This window comes from Trachypithecus francoisi, unplaced genomic scaffold, assembly GCF_009764315.1.
Source record: "Trachypithecus francoisi isolate TF-2019V2 unplaced genomic scaffold, Tfra_2.0 Lachesis_group12, whole genome shotgun sequence".
Classification (NCBI taxonomy): Eukaryota; Metazoa; Chordata; class Mammalia; order Primates; family Cercopithecidae; genus Trachypithecus; species Trachypithecus francoisi.
Genome location: NW_022681457.1, coordinates 114,227,744 through 114,251,347, shown reverse-complemented (window position 1 = coordinate 114,251,347; position 23,604 = coordinate 114,227,744). Strand labels below are relative to the sequence as shown.

Genomic DNA, 23,604 nt, shown 5'->3' with positions numbered 1-23,604 from the left:
TACATATAGAACATATTTAGTTTGCACCAAATTTATACTGAATGTACACTAAATTTATACTGATTTAGACATTTCTGAAAGATTTATTTATCAGTATCTTAGGATCCTCATTACCAACATTATTGCCCATTAATCTTAGGAAATGCCAAATAATAATAATAGTTATTATTTTTCCTTTGAGACGGAATTTCACTCTGTCGCCCAGGCTGGAGTACAGTGGAGCCATCTCAGCTCACTGCAACCTCCGCCTCCCAGGTTCAAGTGATTCTGCCGCCTCAGCCTCCCGAGTAGCTGGGATTACAGGCGCGCAGCACTATGCCCAGCTAATTTTTGTATTTTTAGTAGAGACAGGGTTTGACCATTTTGGCCAGGCTGGTCTCAAGCTTCTGACCTTAAGTGATCTGCCCGTGTCTGCCTCCGAAAGTGCTGGGATTACAGGTGTGAGCCACTGCTCTTGGCCGGAAATGCCAAATTAAAATTGCTTAGAGTACTGTTAATTTTAAGTTGAATTTTGAGGGAATGGCCAGCAAGATTGGAATGACCACAAAGAAATTGTTTTTTTTTGTTGTTGTTGTTGGCCAGGCTGGTCTTGAACTCCTGACCTCCTGATCTACCTGTCTTGGCCTCCCAAAGTGTTGGGATTGAAGGCGTGAGCCACCACGCCTGGCCAATTTTTTTTTTAATTGTGGCAGAGCAATGCGGGTTTTGAACATTTTGAAAGATGAAACCCTGCCTCTACTAAAAATTCCAAAAAAAAGAAAAAAATTAGGTGGGCTTGGTGGTGGGTCCTTGTAATCTCAGCTACTTGGGAGGCTGAGGCAGGTGAATTGCTTGAACCCAGGAGGTGGAGGTTGCAGTGAGCTGAGATCGCACCACTGTACTCCAGCCTGGGTGACGGGACGTGACTCTGTCTCAAAAAAAAAAAAAAAAAGAAAGAGGCTGCAGATCCACAAGGGAAACAAAAGATTACCAATATTTAGGAAAATACAGAGTAGGGAGGGCCCTTCCTGGCACCGTTACTCAGTGTGGAACCCCAAATGTTGCTGCTTCTTAGGGATTGTTGATAGAGTTTACTTCTGTATCGTTCATCTTTTTGTTATATGTTTTTGGTTTTGTTTTTCCTGTTTTGTGTTTATTTATTATTTTTTTTAGACTGAGTCTCACTGCATTGCCTAGGCTGGAGTGCAGTGGCGTGATCTCAGCTCACTGCAACCTACGCCTCCTGGGTTCAAGCAATTCTCCTGCTTTGGCCTCCTGAGTAGCTGGGATTACAGGCGGGTGCCACCACACCCGACTAATTTTTTGAATTTTTAGTAGAGATGGAGTTTCGCCATGTTGGCCAGGCTGGTCTCGAACTCCTGACCTCAAGTGATCTGCCCACCTTGGCCTCCCAGAGTGATGAGATTACAGGCATGAGCCACTTGTGCCCGGCCCTGGGGAATAGATGTCAATAAACTATTGACAAAACCTAATTGTCAAGGGAAGGGACTGAGAAGGGGATTGGAAACGCTGTTTCCTGAAAGCTATGTTTATTGAGAAACAGTCCCAGTAGCTGGAGTGAGTTCAAAGAGTATTTTTATATGTGGACTTGACCTTTGGTCTTTTATTGTCATTTTCCACTTAAGAAAATCTTGGCTCTGCAAATGAAAGAGTGATACTTTTAAGGTTATAGAAAATGAAATGTAATCATGCCAGATAATTTTATATAGATATTTTTATGTATGACTGACCTGGATGACTGTAATAGTGCATGTGTTTGTGAGTGTGTGTGTGTGTGCGTGTGTGTATTTAATGAGAAAAGTAAACTTGTGTATAGGGGGTTTAAAAAATGTGTAGTGAATTTTAGGTGACTGTTCTGATTCCAGACGCTTTTGTTTATTATGGAAGCAATCAAGTAAGTATAGGAAGAAATATGAATAAAAGGTCATTTATTTCTCCTTTTACTCTTTACAGCCCGAAGATCCCTGTTTTGCATCTCAAAACCGTGTGTACAATGACATTGGCAAGGAAATGCTCTTACATGCCTTTGAGGGATATAATGTCTGTATTTTTGCCTATGGGCAGACTGGTGCTGGAAAATCTTATACAATGATGGGTAAACAAGAAGAAAGCCAGGCTGGCATCATTCCACAGGTGAAAAACAAAACACAAATCTTCTGTTCATTATTACTGTTAGTCTTAAATTGCTTTAACAGTTATTTTTATTTGACGAACATTTATTCGGGGATTATTTTATGTCAGGCACAAAGATGAACAACCCATTATTTTCCCTCAGAAGAGCTTACAGTTGAATGGGAAGGATTGACATGTACACATGTCTGTCATTAAAGGTGGGAAAGTCAGTGTTTTGTAATGATTTTGCCATATATCCAATGCCATATTATTTTATCATTTGAAAAGTGTTACCAGCTTGTTAAAGCTCTGTTCTAAGTCCTGGAGATCCCTGGGGAATATCCCTGAGCTGAGTTTTTTCCAAATTCCACCTCTGAAGAATGTGATTATTTTTTGTTTTTTGATAGCCTTATTCGGAGATACTTTCATTTTATTTTCCTAATTTAATACTATTACTTTAAACGTCAAACACTCTGAGATTCTCCCTCTTTTTTTTTTAGAGCAGTTAATATTATTGGATTTGATCCTTTATTGTTTGGGAATGAAGAAGAGTTCTGACATAGCTATTTATTTATTTTTATTTTCATTGTTTGTTTCACTTAGGATTTAATGGTGAAAGACATAAGTATTTAAAAAGAACTTCATTATTTACTTTTTTATTTGAGACGGGGTCTCACTCTGTTGCTCATGCTGGAGGGCAGTGGTGTGATCATGGCTCACTGAGGCCTTGACCTCCCAGGCTCAAGTGATCCTCCTGCCTTAGCCTCCAGAGTAGTTGGGACTACAGCCATGTGCCACCACACCTAGCTAATTTTTTAATTTAAAAAAAAAATTTTTTTTTTTTGAGACGGAGTCTTGCTCTGTTGCCCAGGCTGGAGTGCAGTGGCTCTATCTTGGCTTACTGCAACCTCCGCCTCCTGGGTTCAAGCGATTCTCCTGCCTCAGCCTCCCGAGTAGCTGGGACAATAGGTGCCCACCACCATGCCCAGCTAAGTTTTGTATTTTTAGTAGAGACGGGGTTTCACCATGTTGGTCAGGCTGATCTGAATCTCCTGACCTCAGGCAGTCTGCCCGCCTCAGCCTCCCAAAGTGCAGGGATTACAGGCATGAGCCACCATGCCCAGCCTTTAAAATTTTTTTGTAGAGACAGGGTCTCACCATGTTGTCCAGGCTGGTCTCAAACTCCTGGGCTCAGGATGATCTGCCTGCCTTGACTTCCGGAAGTGCTGGGAGTACAGACATGAGCCACTGTGCGGGGCCTAAAAACTTAAGAAAAAAAAGATTAAGTGAGAAAATTGTATTTAAAATTTTCCTTTTATAGTCATGCATCACTTAAGGGTGGGAGTACATTTTGAGAAATGCATCATTAGTTGTTAGGTGCTTTTGTCGTTGTACAAACATCATAGAGTGTACTTACACAAACCCTAGAAGGTATAAACTACTCCACACCTAGACCACATTGTATAGCCTGTTGCTCCAAGGCTGTCAACCTGTGTAGCGTGTTACTGTACTGAATAGGCAATTATAATAGAATGGTGAGTATTTGTGTATCTAAACTAGAAAAGTACAGTAAAAATATGATATAAAATATTTAAAATGGCACACCTGCATAATGCTCTTACAATGGAGCTTGCAGGACTAGAAGTTGCTCTGGGTGAGTCAGTGAGTGAGTGGTGAGTGACTGTGAAGGGCCTAGGACATTGCTGTACCCTATTGTAGACTTTATAAGTGCTGCACACTTAGGCTACACTAAATTTAGTTTTAGAAGCAGTTTCCTTTCGATAATAAATTAACCTTAGTTGAATTACTGTAACCTTTTTACTTTATAAACTTTAAAAATTTTTAAACTTTCTAATCCTTTTATAATAACCTTTAGTTTAAAACACAAACAGGCCCAGCATGGTGGCTCACGCCTGTAATCCCATCACTTTGGGAGGCCAAGGCAGGTGGATACCAGAGGTCAGGAGTTCGAGACCAGCCTGACCAGCATGGCGAACCCCATGTCTACTAAAAATACAAAAAAATGAACCGGGCATGGTGGTGCATGCCTGTAATCCCAGCTTCTTGGGAGGCTGAGGCAGGAGAATTGCTTGAACCCAGGAAACGGAGGTTGCAGTGAGCGGAGATCGCACCATTATACTTTAGCATGGTCAACAAGAGTGAAACTCCGTCTCAAAAAAAAAAAAAAAACCACACACACAAACACATCGTACAGCTGTACAAAAATGTTCTCTTTCTTCATATCCTTATTCTATAAGCTTTTTTGTATTTTTTACTTTTTTTTTTTTTCTTGAGACAGAGTCTTGCTTTGTCACCTAGACTGGAGTACAGTGGCGCTGTCTTGCTCACTGCAATCTCCGCTTCCTGGGTTCAGTCAATTCTTGTGCCTCAGCCTCCTGAGAGCTGGGACTAAAGGCAGGTACCACGACGTCTGGCTAATTTTTGTATTTTTAGTAGAGACAGAGTTTCACAGTGTTGGCCAGGCTGGTCTTGAACTCTTGGCCTCAAGTGGTCTGCCTGCCTTGGCCTCCCAAAGTGCTGAGATTTACAGGCGTGAGCCACTGCACCTGGCCAATTTTTTTTTTTTTTTGAGACGGAGTCTCATTCTGTCGCCAGGGCTGGAGTGCAGTGGCCGGATCTCAGCTCACTGCAAGCTCCGCCATCCGGGTTTACGCCATTCTCCTGCCTCAGCCTCCCGAGTAGCTGGGACTGCAGGCGCCAGCCACCTCGCCCGGCTAGCTTTTTGTATTTTTTTGTTTATTTTTTTTTTTAGACGGAATCTGGCTCTGTCGCCCAGGCTGGAGTGCGGTGGCCGGATCTCAGCTCACTGCAAGCTCCGCCTTCCAGGTTTACGCCATTCACCTGCCTCCGCCTCCCAAGTAGCTGGGACTACAGGCGCCCGTCACCTCGCCCGGCTAGTTTTTTGTATTTTTTAGTAGAGACGGGGTTTCACCGTGTTAGCCAGGATGGTCTCGATCTCCCGACCTTGTGGTCCGCCCGTCTCGGCCTCCCAAAGTTCTGGGATTACAGGCTTGAGCCACCGCGCCCCGCCATTTTTTGTATTTTTTAGTAGAGACGGGGTTTCACCGTGTTAGCCAGGATGGTCTTGAACTCCTGACCTCGTGATCCGCCCGTCTCGGCCTCCCAAAGTGCTGGGATTACAGGCTTGAGCCACCGCGCCCGGCCTTTTTTTTTTTTTTTTTTTTAAAGACAGAGTTTCACTCCTCTTGCCCAGGCTGGAGTACAGTAGCACAATCTTGGCTCACTGCAACCTGCGCCTCCAGGGTTCAAGCGATTCTCCTGCCTCAGCCTCCAGAATAGCTGGGACTATTTTTGTATTTTTAGTAGAGATGGGGTTTCACCATGTTGGCCAAGATGTTCTCGATCTCCTGACCTTATGATCTGCCTGCCTTGGCCTCCCAAAGTGCTGGGATTACAGGCATGAGCCACCACTCCCAGCCCAAATTTTTAATTTTTGAAAAAAAATTTAAACTTTTTTGTTAAAAACTAAGACACACATTTATTAGCCTAGGCCTACACAAGGTCAGTATCATCAAGATATCACTAGGTGATAGGAATTTTCCAGCTTTCTTATAATCTTAGGGGGATCACTCTCATATATGCAGTCCATCATTGGCCGAATCATGGTTATGCGGTACGTGACTGAGTTTATTCCAAGCATTAATCATATCTTGATGTTTATGACTTAATATGTTTTGAGACAGAGTGAGAAAGGACGTCTGGCTAATTCATTGAGCATGCATGGATAACTTAGTGCTCCTCTCATTTGGGCTATTCATGCCTCTCTCATTCTGCTTCCCTAGTTATGTGAAGAACTCTTTGAGAAAATCAATGACAACTGTAATGAAGAAATGTCTTACTCTGTAGAGGTGAGTACAGCCGTGGGTTGACACCACAGGCCCTTGTTTTCCATTCTCTCAAGCATCACTTAAATGGCTCCAAATTATGACTGTGGTACAGATCACTTCGCCATTCCTTCATTTTTGTCCTTTTAGGCTATTTCTGGGTTTTGGGTATAATGAATAGTGTCCTGCTTTCATCTTTTTTTGGGGGAGTGCCCGGTGGGGACAGGGTCTCACCCTTGCCCAGGCCCTGGAGTGCAGTGGCGTGATCACAGCTCACTGCAGCCTTGACCTTCTGGGCCCAAGCGATCTTACCCCCTCAGCTTCTCAAGTAGCTGGGACAACAGGTGTGTGCCACCACCACCCCTGGATAATTGATTTTTCTGTAGAGATGGAGTTTCCCTATGTTGCCCAGGTTGGTGTTGAACTCTTGGGCTCAAGCAATCTTGCCTCCTCTACCTCTGAAAGTACTAGGGTTACAGTGTGAATCACTGAGCCCAGCCACAGTTAAATCTTTGTTCATAAGTCTGTGCATTTATTTTCAGTTATTATCTTTTGTATGTTTCTTGGTTTTTAAATAATACGTTTGAATTGCCAAATGCCTTTTTGGAAAGTAATGCTGTGTGACAGTTTTCAATCATATCAGGAGGCTGTAAGCACCCACTGTGTCCTTGCCAACATTTTTCAGTTTTTTAATCTTTGCTAATTTGATAATGTAAGTATTCTCTTACTTAAATTTGAATTTCTTTGATTATTAGTGTGGTTGAACATCTTGTAAATTATGCATATTGGCCGGGCGCGGTGGCTCAAGCCTGTAATCCCAGCACTTTGGGAGGCCGAGACGGGCGGATCACAAGGTCAGGAGATCGAGACCATCCTGGCTAACACAGTGAAACCCCGTCTCTACTAAAAAGTACAAAAAACTAGCCGGGCGAGGTGGCGGGCGCCTGTAGTCCCAGCTACTCGGGAGGCTGAGGCAGGAGAATGGCGTGAACCCAGGAGGCGGAGCTTGCAGTGAGCTGAGATCCGGCCACTGCACTCCAGCCGGGCGACAGAGCAAGACTCCGTCTCAAAAAAAAAAAAAAATTATGCATATGCCTGTTTGTATGCATTGGGTTCACAATGTTTTTCTGATTCATTTGTGGGAACTCTTCTCTTTTAATATTGTTAATAATAGTTTTTGACAGGCATAGGTTTTAAATATATATAATCAAATCTTCCCCTTTCCTACTTTTTAAATTGCTAATAAAAACTTGGAAAGTAATTATCCATCCTGTGTTTACCCTGGCTCTTTCATGAAGTCTATAGAATTACTTTATACACATTTGCTTATTTGATAAATATTCTTTCTGTTTTGTATGTGCTTTAAGAAGCTGTTTTGGGGCTCACACCTGTGATCCCAGCACTTCGGGAGGTGAATGGATCACTTGAGGCTGGGAGTTTGAGACCAGCGTGGCCAACCTGGCAAAACTCCGTCTCTACTAAAAACACGAAAAAATTAGCTGGCTGTGGTGGTGCACACCTGTAATCCCAGCTACTCAGGAGGCTGAGGCAGAAGAATCCCTTGAACCCGGTGAGGCAGAGGTTGCAGTGAGCCGAGATCATGCCAGTACACCCAGCCTGGAGTCTGTCTCAAAAAAAAAAAAAGTAGCTGCTGTTTCTCTCTCTCCCTCCCTCTCTCTCTCACCCCCCCGCCACCACACCCTTTTTTGGTATTCACTTTCATAGTAACTGAAATTATTAAAGTGTTCTGTTACCAGCCGGGCGCGGTGGCTCAAGCCTGTAATCCCAGCACTTTGGGAGGCCGAGACGGGCGGATCAAGAGGTCAGGAGATCGAGACTATCCTGGCTAACACGGTGAAACCCCGTCTCTACTAAAAAATACAAAAATCTAGCCGGGCGAGGTGGCGGACGCCTGTAGTCCCAGCTACTTGGGAGGCTGAGGCAGGAGAATGGCGTAAACCCGGGAGGCAGAGCATGCAGTGAGCTGAGATCTGGCCACTGCACTCCAGCCTGGGTGACAGAGCAAGACTCCGTCTCAAAAAAAAAAAAAAAAAAAAAAAAAAAAAAATAAAGTGTTCTGTTACCATGAGTCTGTTTTGAAAAAATAGGCTGCCTTTTAAGCAATCTCAAGATTTTTTTTCTTTTCTTTTTGGCATATGTTGTGATTCTCTGAAGGCTTACAGCATTTCATTCCTGGTTAATTCATTTAATTGCTTTGGAGTTTTTTCTTCACCTGTAAGGTGTTGCATAAATGTGTAAATTCTAAGGAATTCTGTCTTGTGACTGTCATACACCAAAAAGAGAATGTGCTGCCCTAAGCATATTTTGCATTAAAATGAATTTTCTGAATAGCTTGTCCCATAGTTATACTTTTTTTGAATCAGGTGATATAATTTTTGAGCTTACAGATAACAAAAGAAGATGCTCTTTTCTTTCTTATTTGAGTTCCCAGGCTTAACTTGGAGTGGAGCATAGCTTCCTAATTGACACTGTGGTTTCTTGCTACATTTGCGGGACCTCTCTACCTGCCTCTTTTACTTCCTTCCCTGTTTACTCTGCTTCACCCATACTGGCTTTTTTGCTGTTTCAAGAACATGCCAGAAACATTCCTGCTTCAAGTCCTCTACATTTACTTCTCCTCCTGCCTGAAATGTTGTTCGCTTGTATGTCATTTTGACTTAAGTTTCTCACGTTCTTCAAGTCTGCTTAAATCACACACTCTCAGTGAGGCTTACCTTGACTACCTTATTTAATACTGTGTCTTGCCCTTTACCCCACATCCTGAGCTCTCTTCCCCTGTTCTATTTTCTTTTTTCCATCTTACTCATCATGTTCTAACATGCTTTCTCAGTTACTTATTTTTTATGTTTGTTGTTTATGATCAGTGTCCCTTGCTAGAAGCATAAGCTCACTGGGGGAGGGTTCTTTGTCTGTTTTATTTAGTGATGTATACCAATTGCCTAGTGCGTATAAGAGAACAGTCCTCAGTGAATTGGATTTGCCAGGTGGCATCTGGAATGGTTAGTGCAGAAGTAAAAGAAATGATGGCTTTGGATGGATTCACATATCAGAGAATAAGGAATGAAGCACATGAACTTTTACCCAGATTATTTGGGTTCTCTTTGTCTCACATTTGTGTGAAAAGGGACGAGTGTTCCAAAAGATGTAATATATTCCAGGGATTCAGGATTGTATGTACACATTTAAGTACACAGCAATGATTGAAGAATCATCTCACTTTCTAGGATGACTTGCTGTCAGAAAGGATATTTGTTGTTCTGTTATTTTACTCTCAGAATAGATTAATTACTTTAGCTTTCAGGGGTGTCTTTTTTTTTTGGAGACAGAGTCTCACTCTCACCCAGGTTGGAGTGCAGTGGCACGGTATTTGCTCACTGCAGCCTCCGCCTCCCAGGTTCAAGTGATTCTCCTGCCTCAGGCTCCTGAGAGGCTGGGATTACAGGCGCCTGCCACCACACTTGGCTAATTTTCTGTATTTTTAGTAGACACAGGGTTTTACCATGTTGTCCAGGCTGGTCTTGAACTCCTGATCTCGTGATCCACCTGCCTTGGCCTCCCAAAGTGCTGGGACTGTAGGTGTGAGCCGCTGCACCTGACTTTTTTTTCTTTTCTTTTTCTTTTTAAGACAAGGTCTCGCTCTGTTAACCAGACTGGAATGCCATGGTGCAAACAGGGTTCACTGCAGCCTTGACCTCCTGGGCTCAGTGATCTTCTTGCCTCAGTCTCCTGAGTTATTTGCACCACAAGCATCTGCCACAGTGCGTGACTCCCAAAGTGCTAAGATTACAGGAATGAGCTACTGCATCTGGCCAAGTTCTCAATTTTTAAAAATGGATTTTATTATTTTATTTTATTTTTTATTTATTTTTAGAGACAGAATCTCACTGTCACCCAGGCTGGAGTGCAGTGGCATGATCTTGGCTCACTGCATCCCCAGCCTCCTGGGCTTGAGTGATCCTCCCATCTCAGCCTGACAAGTAGCTGGGACCACAGGCACACACTACCATGCCTGGCTAATTCTTTGTATGTTTGGTAGAGATGAGGTTTTACCATGTTACCCAGGTTGGTCTCGAACTCCTGAGCTGAAGCAATCTGCCCACCTGGACCTCCCAAAGTGCGGGGATTCCAGGCGTGAGCCAACAGGTCCGACCTTTAACTGATTTTAAAATACAAAATAAGGCCGGGTGCGGTGGCTCACGCCTGTAATCCCTGCACTTTGGGAGGCTGAGATGGGAGGATTGCTTGAGCCCAGGAGTTCAAGACCAGCCTGGGCAACACGGTGAGACCGTGTCTCTGCAAAAAAAATGTTTTTTAATTAGCTAGGTGTGGTGTTATGTGCCTGTAGTCCCAGTTACTCCAGTAACTAAGGCAGGAGGATTGCTTAAGCCCAGGAAGTCGAGGCTGCAGTGAGCCGTGTTTGAGCCACTGCACTCTAGCCTGGGTGACAGAGTAAGATACAGTCTCAAAAAATATATAAAAATAAAAATAAAACACAGTAGTTAGAGACTGAATGAAAGAAAACGGCAATAGAAATGGAATTAAGGTTCCATTTCAGATACTCTGAAAATGTGTCCATAGACATTTAAAGTTTAAAAATGCAGGAGCTGTAGTATAATCTTGAATAGCTCCATGATACAGAAGGATCTGTTTCCTGGGTAGCATCATAATGTGGCCTATTGTGATGAATTTACCCTAGTTCAGAGCCTTGTTTGCTTAGAAGTCTGATTTTGTAGATTCATCAAGAAAAGGACTCTCCTTAAAAGTTAAGACTTGAGTAAAGCTCATTTGACTGATATTATGAAACCAGCTTGTTGGTTTGTTAACTTTCCCATGAGAAATAACTATTACTAAGGCTAGAACACTCAAGCCATTTGCAAGACTATTTAATATATTATCTTTCTGTGGACAGACCTTTCTGTTGGAACCCTGTTGGTTGTTTGGTGTGCATGGAATTAGAGGGAGAGGAGTTGCTTAGATACGTGTTTAATTGCCCCAGGTTAAGAAATGATAGCTATGCATTAATCACCATGATCGAATGGTCCTGCCAATGAGACAAGAATTTATGAAGGTGTTGTCTGAGGCTTCTTTCTGCCTCACAAATCTTGGATAGGTCCTGCCACCACCAGCTTTCATGCTGGTCAACCCTCATCCCTTCTGGTGGATACATTGTCCATAGTTAACAGTCTGGTGAGCCTTAAAGAATTAACATCACCTGTCTGTTTTGTCTTCTCTGCTCTGTAATATTGATATTGTTCCTTGGTTTTAACTCTAATAGAAGTCTTATTTCCAAGTTCTTGGAGTAACCTCAATGCAAATCCCAGTTACTGACAACAGTATACATTTTAAAAAACATTGATAACTGATAAATTGCTTCTCAAATATCTTTTAGCAGTCACTACATTCCAAAGATAATTTGTTTACCTCTCCCTTACAGAGAAAGTCTGAAGGCTGGTTCTACCCTATGCAGTGTGACGATCTGTGTATGTTGTTAATAGAATAAAAGGGCCTAGGGTTATGGGATTTAACTTTATAAAGGTTGCTGATCTCTAATTTTAGAACTTTTAATAAAAGTTTAAAAATTTTTTTCTGTATGTGATTTCTTTTGTTTTCTTTTTCTTTTCTTTTCTTTTTTTTTTTTTTTTAAGACAGAGTCTCACTCTGTCACCCAGGCTGAAGTGCAGTGGCGTGATCTCAGCTCACTCCAACCTCCACCTCCCAGGTACAGGTGATTTCTCCTGCCTTAGCCTGCTGAGTAGCTGAGACTACAGGCATGCGCCACCACACCTGACTCCTTTTTGTATTTTTGGTAGAGACGGGATTTCACCATGTTGGCCAGGCTGGTCTCGAACTCCTAGTTCGAGTGATCTCAAGTGATCCACCCTCCTTGGCCTCCCAAAGTGTTGGGATTACAGGCGTGAGCCACCGCACCCGGCCTCTGTATGTGATTCCTTTTTCTCTCGAATTCACTTTGCTAATTTGTTCATAGGTGAGCTACATGGAAATTTACTGTGAGAGAGTACGAGATTTGCTGAATCCAAAAAACAAGGGTAATTTGCGTGTGCGTGAACACCCACTTCTTGGACCCTATGTGGAGGATCTGTCCAAGTTGGCAGTTACTTCCTACACAGACATTGCTGACCTCATGGATGCTGGGAACAAAGCCAGGTATGGTGGGAAATAGAGTAATGACTGAAGTCTTTGGCACCTTTTGAGGTCCTTTTTTCCCAGTTAAGGGTTTGAAGCCACACTTATAGCTGTGAAAGTTGCTTTTATTGTAGAGTCGTCTGATCCTTTGACTGTGCTGTAACAGGGCTTCACCGTGTTGGGTTAAGTATCTTTCTTCCATCTAAACAGTGCATTACTGAAACATGTTAGAGCTCTGGTTAAATTTAACTCTTAGGTTTTCATCAAGTCATGGTAAAATGTTAGTTACCATGTATATATGTGGCTATGGTAGTAATTGATTCTGGAATAAATGAGCACCAATAAAGAATAAAAATTAAATGCTTCATTGGTTTCTAAAGGGATAGCTGGAGTATGAAAAATGATTCTGATGGGGTGCCTTTGGAACTTGATGGGCTCACAAATAAGGCAGTATTGAGAGCAGTTGTGTAAGTGACAGTCTTGCAATCTGTGAATAAGTGTAAGACTGTTGCTTGTGATTGTTATGCTTATAATGTGGAGCCTGCTGTCCATTTCAACTCTCATCTAAGAATTCCATTGTCACGTGGTCACCTTTATGTTTATTTAGGACAGTGGCAGCTACGAACATGAATGAAACAAGTAGCCGTTCCCACGCTGTGTTTACGATTGTTTTCACCCAGAAGAAACACGATGCTGAGACCAACCTTTCCACTGAGAAGGTAGGAGAGCTTCGGTCTGTAGGTCTGAGTTGTGAAGGATAGAGATTTTGAGAAGTCCCTTTTGTTGCTCCCTGCTTTTTGTGGAAGGCGGAGTGTTGGGGGTGCTCTTTTACTTGATGGAGGGTGTTTTATAGCCTCTGCTTATCATTTTTCTTCCGCCCTACACCAGTTTTCTGTGTAGATTCTTAAATGAAGTTGCAAGATAGAGAATAGAGTTAGGAAAAAAACAATCCAGGAGTTTGGGTCTCAAAAACTACTCGATACAAGACATTTAAGCAGTCTTATGGGAGAAAGTTCTTTCTTTTCTTCTTCTTGACTGAACCTTTTTATTATTACCATGTTAGTTGCCTTTGGTATGTGTATTTTTTTTTTTTTTTTTGAGCTATGATGCTGTTATAGTGGGATTAAATGTTTAAGCAAATTATATGTTTTATTCCTGGAAAGTAACTCCACAACAGTTCTGATGTTCTTCAGATACCTTTCTTGCTTATTGATTTTTCATTTTCTATAGTGGTTAAATGTCACAGACTTTAGAGTTAGATTGTTGCTTTGAATTCTTATTCTGCCACTCTTCAGCTATGTTACTTTGCGCAAACTACTTAACCTCTTTGTTCCTCAGTTTCCCCATCCATAACAGCCTGATAGGATTGTTAAAAGAATTACATGTTAATATAGGTTAAGTGCATACAATAATGTCTGGCACAGAGTAGCCACTCAGTAATATCAATCTTATTGTTAGTAATAAAAAATTTATGTTAAATACTACTCTATCTACGTTCCTAAGAAGGATGCAACTGGATTTTTAAACTTGAAGTTAGGTTTATTGTACTGGCAATTATAAAAGAACCTTTGCCTTATAAAATGAGTACTTTAGATACCACTGTCACCAATTATTAGAATCACCTTTTATTTGTTGACTTATTTCTAGCTGAAAATGATTTTTAAAAATATACTCCTGCTAGGCTGGGCACAGTGGCTCACGCCTGTAATCCCAGCACTTTGGGAGGCCAAGGTGGGCGGATCAGGAGGTCAGGAGTTCAGGACCAGCCTGGCCAGCATGGTGAAACCTTGTCTCTACTAAAAATACAAAAAAATTGGCTGGGCGTGGTGGTGCATGCCTGTGGTCCCAGCTGTTCAAGAGGCTGAGGCAGGAGAATCACTTGAACCCGGGAGGCAGAGGTTGCAGTCAGCCGAGATCGTGCCATCGCACTCCAGCATGGGTGACAGAGCGAGACTCTGTCTCAAAAAGAAAAACAAAAACCAAAAAACTCCTGCTGGGCACCGTGGCTCACACTTGTAATCCAAGCACTTTGGGAGTTTGAGGCGGGAGGATCACCTGAGGTCAGGAGTTCGAGACCAGCCTGGTCAACGTGGTGAAACCCAGTCTCTACTAAAAATACAAAAAATTAGTTGGTCATGGTGGTGTGTGCCAGTAATCCCAGTTACTCCAGAGGCTGAGGCAGGAGAATCGCTTGAACCTGGGAGGCGGAGAGTGCAGTGAGCTGAGGTTGTGCCGTTGCACTTCAGCCTGGGTGATAAGAGCGAAACTTTATCTCAAAAAAAAAAAAAAAACCAAAATTCTTATGTAGGTGATCAAATAACTTGCTTAGCCAGAGGTTATAATGTTAGTGCTATTTATTAGTTAGTATTTATCTGAATGCCAGCAAAGAACATTGTATATAAAAATGTTTTTTGCCCTTCTCCCATGATGTCAGATCTACAAAATTAATGTTAATCCCATAATCATAGCTTTCCTGGTAGTCCATTTTGGATACTTTTGTCTAAACTTTCCTGAAGCTTTATTTTTTTACAACTTTATTGAGGTATTATTGAAGTATACAGTAAATGGCACATATTTAAAGTGTAAAATTTGGTCGGTTTTGACATATTTGTATACCTGTGAAACTAGTGCCACAATCCAGATAATGATAATTTCTATTATTCTCAAAAGTTGCCTCATACCTGTTTGTAGTCTTTCTCTATATCCCTTCTACGGCAGTCCCTGGGCAGTTCGGACCTGCCTTTTGTCAGTATATATTAGTTTACATTTTCTAGAATTTTATATAAATGGAATCATAGAGTATGTACTGTTTTTTGTTTGGAGTCTTTCACTTAGCATAGTGATTTTGAGATTCATCTATGTTGTTGTGTTTATCAGTAGTTCCTTTTCATTGTTGATGAGTATTGCATTATACAGATACACCACCGTTTATTAATTCAACTGTTGATGGACTTTTAAACTGTTCCCAGTTTTTGATTATTACAAATGAAGCTGCTGTGAACATTTGTGTACAAGTCTTTGTGTGGACATTTGATTTTGTTCTCTTGGTAAATGCTTAGGAATAGGATGATTGAGTCTTATTGTAGCTCCTTAAGAAATGTCAAGTCCGGGCGTGGCGACTCACACCTGTAATCCTAGCACTATGGGAGGCTGAGGCGGGTGGATCATGAGGTCAGGAGTTTGAGACCAGCCTGGTCCACATGGCGAAACCCCGTCTCTACTAAAAATACAAAAAGAAAAAATTAGCTGGACGTGGTGGTGGGCACCTGTAAGCTCAGCTACTCGGGAGGCTGAGGCAGGAGAGTCGTTTGAACCCAGGAGGTGGCGGTTGCAGTGAGCCAAGATCGCTCCATTGCACTCCAGCCTGGGTGAGGGTGACAGAGCGAGACTCCGTCTCAAAAAAAAAAAAAAAAAAGGAATATCAAACTGTTTTTTTTTTTTTTTTTTTTTTTTTGAGACGGAGTCTCGCTCTGTTGCCCGGGCTGGAGTGCAGTGGCCGGATCTCAGCTCACTGCAAGCTCCGCCTCCCGGGTTTACGCCATTCTCCAGCCTCAGCCTCCCGAGTAGCTGGGACTACAGGCGCCCGCCACCTCGCCCAGCTAGTTTTTTGTATTTTTTTTTAGTAGAGACGGGGTTTCACCGTGCTAGCCAGGATGGTCTCGATCTCCTGACCTCGTGATCCGCCCGTCTCGGCCTCCCAAAGTGCTGGGATTACAGGCTTGAGCCACCGCGCCCGGCCTCAAACTGTTTTCCAAAGTGATTGTACCATTTTACATTCCCACCAGCAATATGTGAGAGTTCCAGTTGCTTAAAGCTTCATTTTTAGTATGCCATTTAATGAGTTGATGAGTTTTACTTATTTTTATAACATACTCTAGTAAACTATGTTGTGTTTATCCTAAAGTTACTTTTTTTGAATCGTGATAATTGCTATGAATTTTGTGCTTGCTCTTTTTTTTCTAATTAAAAAAAATTTATTTTTTTAAGACACAGGGTCTTCTATGTTGCCAGTCTGGAGTGTAGTAGACAGCTTTGAACTCCTGGGCTCAAAGGAGCTTCCCGAGTAGCTGGGACTACAGGCGTGTGCCACTGCGCCTGCTGTGTGTGCTGTTTCACCTGACTCTGATAGATGTTGTCTTGATCTTTTTGTGCCGTATTTAAAAGCTCTAATACTTTTAGTTTTCTCCATACCTTAATCTTTTAAAAAGCATTCTGCCTCTAAATATTGCCCGCCGCTATCTTGCTTATTTTTGAATTGCCCCCATGTTATTGTTCTTTATCAGGTCAGTAAAATCAGCTTGGTGGATCTAGCAGGAAGTGAACGAGCCGATTCAACTGGTGCCAAAGGGACTCGATTAAAGGTATTTATTTTAGCAAATAAATGGCCTGATCAATAAATGTTCTGTACCATGGGACAGCAAACCATGGCCACCACCTGTTTTTGTAAATAAAATTTTATTGAAACACAGCTACATACATTTGTTTATGTATTGTCTATGGCTGCTTTTGCACTGCAATGGCAGTGTAGTGACAGAGACCATATGGCCCCCAAAACCTAAAATAATTTGTATCTGTCCTTTTATGGAAAAATTTTGCTGACTCCTGATCTGTAACTTCAATGGAAGGATAAGTTATCTAACTAAATACTTAGGGAGGACATCATAGTCAGGGTGAGAGTTGAATTGCATTTTAAGGAACAGGCAGAATTTGGCTAGATGGAATTAAGAGATGGCAATGGGAATAGGATATACAGTATTCAGATGTGAGAACAGAAGTTTCATGTTGATGAGTTGAGGGAAGAAGGCTGCACACATCTGTAAACTTTTGGAGCACAAACATCTCAAAGATACTTTAGGACTGTCAGTTAGGCCTGTGGTCTCAGCATGTTATTATCAAGTGGAGAAGAGGACAGATTGAGGACTAAAGGTTGTTTTTAGAACTTGTAATAATAAAGAAATATGCTAGCATATGGCAAATCATGTTTTATGTTGTATATGATATGGCAGTAGTGGAAATTCTTCATCATCATTCTTTCATGTTTGGTATTTATTTTAGGAAGGAGCAAATATTAATAAGTCTCTCACAACTCTGGGCAAAGTCATTTCAGCCTTGGCTGAGGTGGTAAGTTTTATACTTCATTATAAGGGGAGTTGTGTCTGTTCAGCAAATATACTTGATGATATTTTATGATTGTTTATGAAGGCTGCCCTTTTGTGGCCCTTTCTGTAATCTTGCCTTTCTCCTTTTAGAGCTTTTCAGATAAGGTACTAGGTATAAAACAGTTTGACTTTGTACTACAAGTAAAAGAGACTAAGGAGAACAAAAGTAAATATAGATCTGTAAAAACTAGAGCAAACACCTAAGGTTTGACTGATTTTTTTGAGCCTTGTTTTATGTCTATCACAAAAACCAAGTCGATTTATTGTCTCTTCTTTTCCTGTGTAATGTTTTCTGAGTAGGATGCAGTATCTTTTGGAGTATTTTGAGCAGTTTGGCTTTGGTGAATGCTGTTGATTTGAGAGCCAGTAGTAGGTTTTTTTGTTTTGTTTTGTTTTTTTCCCAATAGTTTTGTTCTTTTCCTACTCCTTAATGGTAGAACAGTAAAGCTAAAACAAAAACTCTCTTTTTTTAATTAGGGGCTTCATTGCCTACATTATTTAAATTAGTCATTGTGTGTTCTAGTTTAGTTTAAAACCTCATTTTAATTGCCAAGAATTATGAAATGCTTTCCTGCTTGCCTTGGAGAAGTCATAATCTATGACATGAAATTTAAACAAAATCTCATTTTCTACTTGGAGGCTTATCCTGTGTTCTTGTTTTCTCTTTTAAATGCTTTCACCTGTAGGATAACTGCACTAGCAAGGTATGGTGGGAATTGGTAGAGATAAACTAGAATTGACTTTTATGTTTTAAATCTTCACCAGGATGTATGGTGACATAAGTAGGAATGGAACCTTCAAAAATCTTTTCATCATTTGTTTTCTGGCTCTGGAATTTAGAGTGGCTGTAAATTTAGAGTGACCACAAATCATGAGATTTCACACCAAAATTAATTTATAGAACATGATATGCTTTGGAGAAGGAATTAAGAATAAAGGAACAATGCCGGGCATGGTGGCTTATGCCTGTAATCCCAGCACTTTGGGAGGCTGAGGCGGGCGGATCATTTGAGGTCAGAAGTTCGAGACCAGTCTGGCCAACATGGTGAAACCCCATCTCTACTAAAAATACAAAAATTAAGTGGGCGCGGTGGCACATGCCCGTAGTGTCCCAACTGTTCACAGGTTTTAAACTGAGGTTTTAGGCCTCAAGGATAACATAGTGGAATGAAAGTTTGTTCCACTAATCTGAATGACCGAAAGGCTTAATTCTCCCTTGAGGTCTGTGCAATCTAAAATTGAACCTGCTATTGGAAATGACTTTCTGATTGGTGGATTATGTGTCTGTGGGTAGAGTGGAATGAGATGATGTGGACGTATTTGATAAGAGATGCTTCTTGCCTACTCCCTTACCTCCTCAAAAAAAAAAAAAAAAAAAAAACACAAACCCCACAAGACCAGCCACTAAGAGGCCAGCCACGTAGTACTCGTTTTCTGAATAGAAAAAGTGCTTGTGCAGATAGTAGGATCATCCTTAGCTTAACCTTGGATTATACCAGGACTGGATTTTAAAACTGCTGATTTGCTGGAGCGGTGTTTATCAGTGAGGCCCTGCCTTTCCCCTTAGTAACTTCTTTTTTTTTTTTTTTTTTTGGAGACCGAGTCTCACACTGTTGCCCAGGCGGAGGTACAGTGGCACGATCTCGGCTCACTGCAACCTCCACCTTCCGGGTTCAAGCGATTCTCCTGCCACAGCCTCCCAAGTAGCTGAGATTACAGGCGCCTGCCACCACCCCTGGCTAATTTTTTGTATTTTTAGTAGAAACGGGGTTTCATCATGTTGGCCAGGCTGATCTTGAACTCCTGACCTCAAGTGATCCACCCGCCTTGGCCTCCCAAAGTGCCAGGATTGCAGGCATGAGCCACTGTGCCCGGCCTCCCCTTAGTAGCTTCTTAAAGTGTCACAACGCAGTAATCAGCCAGCATATATTTGAATAGCTGTTACTTGTAAAGCATTTGCATTAATTTTTACTTTTAGAAAATATAATTTTTTTTTCATTTCAGCACTGCCTTTTCATTGGTGCTTTTTGCTTTATCCTGTGGTAATAAGAAGGATCATGAAGAAAGCGGAATAAGTAGACTTAATAGAACATTCACCTTTCTAAATTAGCAAATCATATCACTTTCTTAGACCTTTTTACTTTTAGTCTTTGCTTTAATAATTGGATTATTTTTGGCATAATTTCCTTTCAAAGAGACCAAACGAGTATTATTTTACAAGAGTTACTAGATTTGGCCAGGCGCGGGGTCTCACGCCTGTAATCCTAGCACTTTGGGAGGCCGAGGCGGGCGGATTACAAGGTCAGGAGATTGAGACCACGGTGAAACCTCGTCTCTACTAAAAAATATAAAAAATTAGCCGGGCAGGGTGGCGGGCACCTGTAGTCCCAGCTACTCAGGAGGCTGAGGTAGGAGAATGGTGTGAACCTGGGAGGTGGAGCTTGCAGTGAGCCTAGATGGCGCCACTGCACTCCAGAGCAAGATTCCGTCTCAAAAAAATAAAAAAAAGGAGTTGCTAGATTTGCAACAACCCACCCAATGACATGGTGGTTGGCCAAGTAAATTCACTAACTAGATGACTTGTTCCAACACATCCAACCTGGAATGCACAGGATGAGTATTCTCCCCTCTGCAAAAATAAAAATTGAGGATGGCGTATTAGATGATGTTAGGGAATTATTATTTATTTTGGTAAGTGTGATAATGGTCTTGTGGCTTTTTTTTTTTTTTTTTTTTTTTTAAAACATGACCTTTTCCTTCACAGTAAGAAAAAGAAAAAAATGATATGGACAGGATATTAGGTAATAGTATTGTGTTGACGTTAATTTTTTGAACTTGGTCATTGTTTTCTGTGTAAGACAATGTTCTTATATGCTGAAGTGTTTAGGGGTAAATGGAGATGAGGTCTGCAACTGACTTCAGAATGGGTCAGGAAAATAAAAAGTTGTAGAAAAGTGTTTTGGGGATAATTGAAAGATGATTGGCAGAGTATTGATAATGGTTGAAGCTGCATGTTGGGTATGGTAGCTCATTATGCTGCTCTCTCAGCTGTTGAATATGTTACACAGTTTTCAAAATAAAATGTAAAATGAAAAAGTTATCTTATTGCTGAGTTTTTGGTATTGCGAAGAACTGAAACTATGAATGATAAACTTCCACAGTGTTGGGGTTGTACTGTAATTTAATTTACTTGGGAATTTTAGACTGATTTGCCTTTCTTGGGAATTTTTTTCCCTAACAAAAAATGCTAAGACCATTCCTTTCCCTTTAATAGAGTAAAAAGAAGAAGAAAACGGATTTTATTCCCTACAGGGATTCTGTACTTACTTGGCTCCTTCGAGAAAATTTAGGTATGTTGACCACTGGTGAAAAGTAGTTATCTTTTTCACTTTGATTATCTTTTGTGGTTAATTGTCCTATGTCTGTTTTGGAGACAAATAATCTCTAGATATTCATGTTACTACTTGAGTGTTCCTTGCCTGCCTTCACTTTTACTCCTAATTTCAGCTGGTTGGATTCCCTTGGTTTTAAGCCAGGGTGTACTCCCATAGCTCATTTACTTCAGGGCATGAACTGTGTGATTGTCTTCCCAACTCCCCATACCTGCTTCAGATTATTGCTCTTTCTTCAAAGTTATTTCAAAAATCCATGCTCCTCTGAGGTGCACAAAATGAGACATTGCCAACCCTTATTCCTCCTCATTGCTGATGTTTTCAGACCTTCGAATCACTGTTCTTCATTCACTTCTCCTACTTTTTTGTTTTTTTTTTTGAGATGGAGTCTCGCTCTCTTGCCCGGGCTGGAGTGCAGTGGTGCAATCTTGGCTCACTGCAACCTCCGCCACCCGGGTTCAAGCAGTTCTCCTGCCTCAGCCTCCCGAGTAGCTGGGATTATAGGCACACACCACCATGCCTGGCTAACTTTTTTGTACTTTTAGTAGAGACAGGATTGCGCCATGTTGGCCAGGCTCGTCTTGAACTCCTGACCTCAGGTGATCCGCCCGCCTGGGTGAAAGAGTGAGACTCCCTCTCAAAAAAAAAAAAAAAAAAGAAATTTGACATTAAATCTTAGGATTTGAGATCGCAACCTCAGATTTGACGCATTCCATGAAATTTTTCTTTCTTTTAAAATGAGTGTGACTTGAGATACTCATGATTAATCTTTTTAGGTGGCAATTCTCGGACTGCAATGGTTGCTGCTCTGAGCCCCGCGGATATCAACTATGATGAGACTTTGAGCACTCTGAGGTACTTTCTTTTGATCTCAGTAGCAACATAGACTACATTGCCATCAGATGTCATTTTGTGATACCATGGATGTTTTTATGCTGTCTGGGTAGTTATTTATGTAAATAATGTTCCTTTCCTCTCATAACAGGGAAAACTTAGGGAAAAAGTGATTTGTATTATAAATAGAATTTACCTCTTTATGGTTTTCCGTTTCATTGGGAAAGGTATGAACTTTTTATTTTTTTATCCCTTACAGATTCCTAGGTAACGCAGGAACTTTTTCATAGGAAAGATTTTTAAATTGCTCAAGTGAGATTTTTGGGTAACTTTTAGATAATAGTGACATTTTCTTATAATACTCATTTCTATAAAAAGAAGTGCCACCCTGCTTGTAGTGTTTGTTGTTATAGAAATACTGAAGTCGGCTGGGCGTTGTGGCCCCCACCTGTAATCCCAGCACTTTGGGAGGCCAAGGTGGGTGGATCACTTGAGGTCAGGAGTTTCAGACCAGCCTGGCCAACATGGTGAAACCTTGTCTTTACTAAAAATACAAAAATGAGCTGGGCGTGGTGCCATGCACCTGTAATCCTAGCTACTCGGGAGGCTGAGGCAGGAGAATCACTTGAACCTGGGAGGCGGAGGTTGCAGTGAGCCGCGATGGCACCACTGCACTCTAGCCTGGAGACAGAGCAAGACTCTGTCTCAAAAAAAAAAAAAAGAAAAAAGAAAAAAAAGAAATGCTGAAGTCATAATAAGTAATAAAAATTATAGGAATATGTAGCAATATTAAAAAATTACCAACATAGCCAGGTGCAGTGGTGTGTACCTGTAGTCCCAGCTATTTGGAAAGCTGAGGCAGGAGGATCACTTGAGCACAGGAGTTTGAGGCCAGCCTAGGCAACATAGTGAGACTCTGTCTCTTAAAAAAAAAAAAAAAAAAAAATTACACAACAGAAGGTTCTTGAGAAGTTTTTTTTGTTTTTTAGTTTTTGTTTTTGAGATGGACTCTTTTGCTGTGTGGCCTAAGCTGGAGTGCAGTGGCAAGGTTGTAGCTCACTGCAGCCTCAGACATCTGGGCTCGCGTGATCCTCCTACTTCAGCCTCCCAAGTAGCTAAAACTACAGGCGCATGCCACTAGGCCTGGCTGATTTTTAAAAATTTCTCGTAGGGATCGGGGGTCTTGTTATGTTACTCAGGCTGGTTTCAAATTCCTGACCTCATGTGATCCTCCCCACTTGACCCCCGAAAGTGTTGGGATTACAGGTGTGAGCTGCCTCCTGAGGCCTATTTTTTATGTATGAGTAGGTTTCATTACTTTAGTCTGGAACTCTCTACCCTTCTTCCATGAAAGACACTTGATATAATGGAGTGAATACTATACAGTCTCATAAGTTGGGTTTAAGTCCTCTCGGTGTTATTTATTTCCATTGTGATCTTGCACAAATCACTTAAATTCATCTGAGCCTTTTTCTTCATCTTTAATAGGTACTATAAAGCTTTATACAGATGTATTATTATCAAGGCTCATAAAATGTAAACACTCAGGATATTTGATTTAGAAATAATAGTATGTTACTTATGAGAAGTAGAACATATGAGAAATGACAAGAATGAATTTTCTTTTTGGATCTAGATATGCAGATCGTGCAAAACAAATTAAATGCAATGCTGTTATCAATGAGGACCCCAATGCCAAACTGGTTCGTGAATTAAAGGAGGAGGTGACACGGCTGAAGGACCTTCTTCGTGCTCAGGGCCTGGGAGATATTATTGATAGTAAGTGAATTAAGGATCATTACAAAATCTAATCCTTTCTTCTTCAGGTTTCTTATTCAGTGTTCTTATATTTAATAAACTTCAAGTTAAGGAACATGATGAAGCTAAATGGTAGTGAAAATGTTTTTTGTTTTTGTTTTTCTTAAGAAACTCAATGGAAATGATCTCTAGATTCCTTTATATAGCATATACCAGGCTATCCATTTGAACTCATGAAATTAGTTTTTAAATCACAAATATGTCGCTAGTATTTTTGTTAGAATTCTGTTTTAGATCAGCAATGAAGTTTATTTGGAA

General features: G+C 41.2%; 1 protein-coding gene across 9 annotated transcripts in view; it reads left to right on the top strand.

Annotated features, from left to right (window-relative positions):
- Nucleotides 1-23,604, top strand: part of KIF1B (kinesin family member 1B) — a 187,841-nt gene that overhangs the window by 51,608 nt on the left and 112,629 nt on the right. For 5 of the 9 annotated variants that reach the window (XM_033228421.1, XM_033228427.1, XM_033228424.1 and 2 more), the window contains exons 4-13: nt 1,954-2,133; nt 5,937-6,002; nt 11,986-12,164; nt 12,751-12,862; nt 16,427-16,504; nt 17,199-17,264; nt 17,989-18,006; nt 20,577-20,652; nt 21,471-21,549; nt 23,165-23,307. In XM_033228421.1, coding sequence (XP_033084312.1) covers nt 1,954-2,133; nt 5,937-6,002; nt 11,986-12,164; nt 12,751-12,862; nt 16,427-16,504; nt 17,199-17,264; nt 17,989-18,006; nt 20,577-20,652; nt 21,471-21,549; nt 23,165-23,307 — 997 coding nt within the window. The remainder of the gene's footprint in view (nt 1-1,953; nt 2,134-5,936; nt 6,003-11,985; nt 12,165-12,750; nt 12,863-16,426; nt 16,505-17,198; nt 17,265-17,988; nt 18,007-20,576; nt 20,653-21,470; nt 21,550-23,164; nt 23,308-23,604) is intronic. The other 4 variants (XM_033228422.1, XM_033228425.1, XM_033228429.1 and 1 more) reach the window with 1 other exon arrangement.